Consider the following 5,220-nt stretch of genomic DNA (forward strand, 5'->3'; position numbering starts at 1 on the left):
ATAATTATTGAAAAAGTAATATTTCAGTTATATGTCATATAAGATATAGTAAGGAATAAACGAGTTTTAGAAATACATATGCTTTATATTTATATTTAATTTAAGTATATGATTGCCTATCTTGTTTCCTTGGAGCCACGGGTGGATTCAGACCTCCAGAGAAGTATGATTTTTTAATTGACAGTTTAACTTCTTATGGACTATGTTACCAGAGCTCCCTTTAATTTAAATAGTCCATATAAAAACAGTTGACAAAAAGATATATATATATATGTATATATATATATGGTGCTTGATGATTTTGTTTTTGTTTTGATTTTGTTAGTAGCTTAGTGTTGAAGAGTTTTACTGCTAACCCAAAGGTACATAGTTCAAATCTTCACAGTTACTTCTCAGGAGAAAGACAGGCAGTCTCATTCTGTGTGATTTACTGGCTTTGAAAACTCACTGGAGGGTCAAATTATGAGCTGATTCCAACTCGACTATAGCACAATATCAAGTTACTTCTTATGTAACTTCTATACTGTAGTTTTTGCTAGGTGCTATTCATCCAGCTCCAATTTATAGCAAACCTATGTGGTAAGAAGCTTTGCTACAAACCCAGAGGAATGCAGTTCAAATCCACCTTCTGCTCTGCATGCTAGAGATGGGCATTCTCCTCTTGTGCAATTAACTACCTTGAAAACCTGCTCGAGGGTCAGTTATGAGTCGGTTCCAACTCAATGGTACACAACAATAACAACATGTATAACAAAATCCTGCCCAGTTCAGCACCATCTTCGCATCTCCAATCTCCCATGTTCTTTATGCCTTTGTTTCAGTTACTATGTTATTCCATCTCGTTGAAGATCTTCTCTTTCATTGACCCTCGACTTTTCCAAGAATGATATCCTTTGCCAAGCCCACCTTCATCCTGTAGCCAAAGCATATGGGACAAGTCTCACCATTCTTGCTTCTAAAGAACATTCTGAAAAAAAAAAATTAAAAAAAAAGAATATTCTGGCTACTTTTCTTCCAAGACAGATTTATTTGTTTTTTGTTAGCCACTAGTATATTCAGCATTTTTCATTAGCACCTTAGTTGAAAAGCATCAATTCTTGGTTCTTCCTAATTCATATGCCAATGAGACAATTGAATATACTCTGGCATCAGACACCCTTTAAACTTCAAAGTGACATCTTTACTTTTTAACATTTAAAGACACTTCCAGCGGATTTGCCCATTGACATACACCTTTTGATTTCTAGACTATTGCTTTCATGGATGTTCATTGTGGGTGTAAGTAAAATTAAATATTTGATAGCGTCTGTCTTTACTTAGTAGGAAGTTATTGATTTATTTTTCCTCTTTATTCAGGATTATTCTATACTGGAGCCATATTAGTTAAGCTTTATTATTTTCTGCAAGCAAACTTGGGTCATCTATATATCACAGGTTGTTAATGAGTTTTCCTCTAGTCTTGAGTTCTGTTTTTCTTCGCATAGTTCAGCTTTTTGGATTATTTGCCTGCCATACAGATTTAACATATACAGTGAAAGCATATAACCCTGACATTTACCTTCCAGATTTTAAATCATGCAATATGCCCTTTTTCTATTCAAATCATTGCTTCTTGATCTATGCACAGGTTTCACATGAGCACAGTAAGGTGTTCTGGAATTCCTATTCTCCTCCATGTTATGTATGGTTTATTATGATCCAAATAGTCAAATGCTATTTCACAGTTAATAAAACATCATTCTAGTATTCTCTTCCTTTTTATTATTATTATTAATGTTTTCAATGCAACATTTATATTTTTACAGCATATTCTTTCCATTTTCCCCCCATTCATTCATTGCTGCACATTTTCCTTACTTCTCACCCCTCCCCCAGTTCGTTTTTTTTCCTTTGAAGACGAAAAAAAATGCTTTCATTGTTATATAATTGCCCCCAGTCCACAGTCCACTTTACATGCCTTTATTTTTCTATAGTCTTGTCATGAAAATAGTACCTAATTCCATATTCCTTCTTTCAGCCAAGATCATCTGACATCAACAATGCTACCCCTTGTTTCCCATTCTTTTCTGAATCCAGAAATTAGAAATTAGATTTATAATTCCCTATTGATAATTTCCTCTAGCCATTTGAAAATATTCTTCAGCAAGATTTTACATTTGTGTGATATTAATAATGTTCTTCTGTGTTGTTGAATTAGAAGTGACTTATGGCTAACCTTCCAGTGGGTTTTCAGTGGCATTAAATAGGAAAGGAGGAAATCACCAAACTTTCTCCCACAGAGCATCTTTGTATTTGAATCACATGCCTTTCGGTTGACAGCATAACTCCTTAGCACTTAGCCACTAGAGCTCCTTGATATTAATGATTTCTTTGTTTTGTTGGATCAAATTCTTTTTTAAAGGGTCTCAATACGGATCTCTTCCAGCCAGTTGGCCAGGTAGCCATCTTCCAAATTTCTTGGATTAGACCAGTGAGCATGCCCAGGGTTGTGTCTAGTTATTAAAACATCTTAACTGTAGTATGCCAATTTCTGGAGCCGAGCTTTTCACTAAAGCCTTTTTCAAGTCAGCTTGAATTTCTTTTTTTCAGTATCATTGGTTGTGGATCAAATGCTACCTTTTAAAATGCTTGGGCATCAAACAAATGTTTTTGGTACAGTGGTCCTGAGTATTCCTTCCATCTTATTTTACTATTTCCTGCATCATTCAATATTTTGCCAGTAGAATCCTTAAGTATTGCAACTTGGAACTTCATTTTTTTTTCTTCATACACAATGTGGATTTTCTTCTAAATGCATGTATATACACATAGATAGATATGTTCATGTACACACATGCTCATATATTCTCGTAGACACAAGAATGAGGCATTAGGCTGAAATTAATGGAACTGTTGTTGAAAGCACATAGCCCAAATAATAATTCTGCCATGATAACACAGAAATTTATGCCAAGTCTTTTTTGCAAAGCAAAAAAAAAAAAATCTTTAGTAATGTCTGAGTTCTTCCCACGCATTAATAACTACTTTGACATTAATGCAGATATAAAAATTCATGTATTTTAAAAGCTTGGTACAGACCTTGATCCATATCTATTTTAGTTCTATTTTTTCCCCTCTTTCTTTCTTGGTTTCTATTTTTGGGTTGATTATTTTCCTCTTATTATTTTTCTAATCATAGATGTTTCAGGGTAACTTATGAAAAATGATGGGTATTTATTTTATGGTGCCTTATAGAGAATGAATATCCAATAAATGTTTCAGTTAACTCAAATTTATGACTAAGAATGCTAGTTTTTATCTGTAATATCACTGCCACAGGTATAATTATATTAGCTATAAATATGAGAAAGAATTCTAGGAGATATGCATATATTCTTTAATCTATTTACTTTAACAGAATTAGCAATTTAAAAAATTTTTAAGAGTATCTTACAAAATTATCCTGATTTTTTTTTTCCATTTTAAGGTTTGTCAGTTATCAGATGAACAAGCCCTTCACCTTGTGAAAATGATACGAAATTTCAGCATTTTATTTTACAGGGTAAGGATAAAGATTTTCAACCATGTAAATGTTAATGGTTTCCTTTTTGATGACAGCAAAATGTCAAAGCTATTCATAGCCATCTAGTGGTAAGAATATAGAGGTACATTGAAGGACAGGCACCTTAGGGGGATAAAAAAATTCAAAACTGATTGTCAAATAGGAACCAACTCATAGCTGACCCTCTATTGGCTTTCATAAAGCACAAGAGAAGATTCCTCATTTTTATCCTGTGGAGGCACTGGTAGATTTGAACCTTGAGATAGGCACAGCCTTTTGGATGGCAGTCCAACTCCCTAGGCACTATTTTATCAGAGCTCCATTCTTTATGAAGATAACACCTTGAAATTCATGAAATTATAGGTCAGACTACCTTGTCTAATAATAGTTAAATGAAATTATACTCTACTAAGTTGGGAAGCAACTGTCTTAGCATTTTACTTAGCTTCTTGCCCTGTGCTTGTACATGTAAAATATAGAAAAGCCTTTTGAGATAGACTCTATACTTTGTGATAGAAATAGATTAAATTGTGAATCCAGGCTTTGCCACTTATTATTTCTACTGTATTGGTTATTTGTATAATTTTATTTTTCTAATTTCTGCATATATAAAATGAGATACTGTTTCTCTTTCTACCACAAAACTGTTCTGAGAATGAAGTAAGTGCTTAATAAAGCATGAATGATGAAGTTTATATAAATGCATTTATGGATTCCTGGAATCGTATCACTGTTAGTGGAAACATTAGCTGTCCCAAACCACCTGCCTTTGCAGGAGAAAGATGGACAGTCTTCTCTCATAAAGACTGATAATCATGGAAACTCTATATAGTGTCACTGTGAGTCAAAACTGTGTATCTTCATATATGAAGCCAATACATACTTTTTTTTTCACTTAAAAAAAGTATCATAAATGTTTGGTGGTTTTCTCCACAGTCTATAGTTTATAGTGAACATATTTAGTTTTATTATGTTCAAAAAGCGGGTATTATTGAATTATTTAATTGTCTTAAGTGTTAATGGAAACCTTGAAGCTCGGTTATATATCTGCCTGAAGGAACTGTAGCTGTTTTTAAATTTCTATCTGTTCATTTGTTCTCCTAGAGAAAGATGATTATCTAAAACTACCCATTTATTGCTCAGATTAAGTCAGACATTTCAATACTTTGCTTAAATTAATATTGGTTATTTGTGTAATTTTCAGCTTATTCATGGTGAGCCATATTTCTCTAAGACTTTTATATTGCTTATGTAAACCCAAAAATATTATCTTTGTAAGAGCTTTATATGTAGGTGAGTGGAATAAAGACTTTGACAGAAAATACTAAAATGTCTTTTGAAAGTGTACTTACGTCAAAATAGAACCTGTTTTCTCCTAGACTAGCATTTGGTTTTTTATTTTCTGTTCTAGTGAATCTGTACAATTTTAAAAGACAAATTGTGCTGTCAGGTCAATAAAGGAGATTGTCTTGTTAAATTTTGCCTCTAGAAAGAATTTTTTTCTTTTCTGTTGAAACTGACTGTATAGCTTAAGTATTCAAAAAATTACTAGATTTAAGTCTAATATTGTGTTGTTGTTGTTGTTATGTGCCGTCGAGTCGTTTCCGACTCCTAGCGACCCTATGCACAACAGCCCTAAACCCTGCTCTATCCTGCGCCAACCGCACCGCCTCTGACAC

General features: G+C 33.2%; 1 protein-coding gene across 1 annotated transcript in view; it reads left to right on the plus strand.

Annotated features, from left to right (window-relative positions):
* The window catches only part of NEIL3 (nei endonuclease VIII-like 3 (E. coli)), a 98,606-nt gene that overhangs the window by 59,462 nt on the left and 33,924 nt on the right, over positions 1–5,220 (plus strand). Inside the window, exon 5 of the mRNA XM_006882224.1 lies at positions 3,467–3,541. Coding sequence (XP_006882286.1) covers positions 3,467–3,541 — 75 coding nt within the window. The remainder of the gene's footprint in view (positions 1–3,466; positions 3,542–5,220) is intronic.

The sequence above is a fragment of the Elephantulus edwardii genome, unplaced genomic scaffold (genome assembly GCF_000299155.1).
Source record: "Elephantulus edwardii isolate Elephantulus edwardi_28Jun2011 unplaced genomic scaffold, EleEdw1.0 scaffold00018, whole genome shotgun sequence".
NCBI classification, from domain to species: Eukaryota; Metazoa; Chordata; class Mammalia; order Macroscelidea; family Macroscelididae; genus Elephantulus; species Elephantulus edwardii.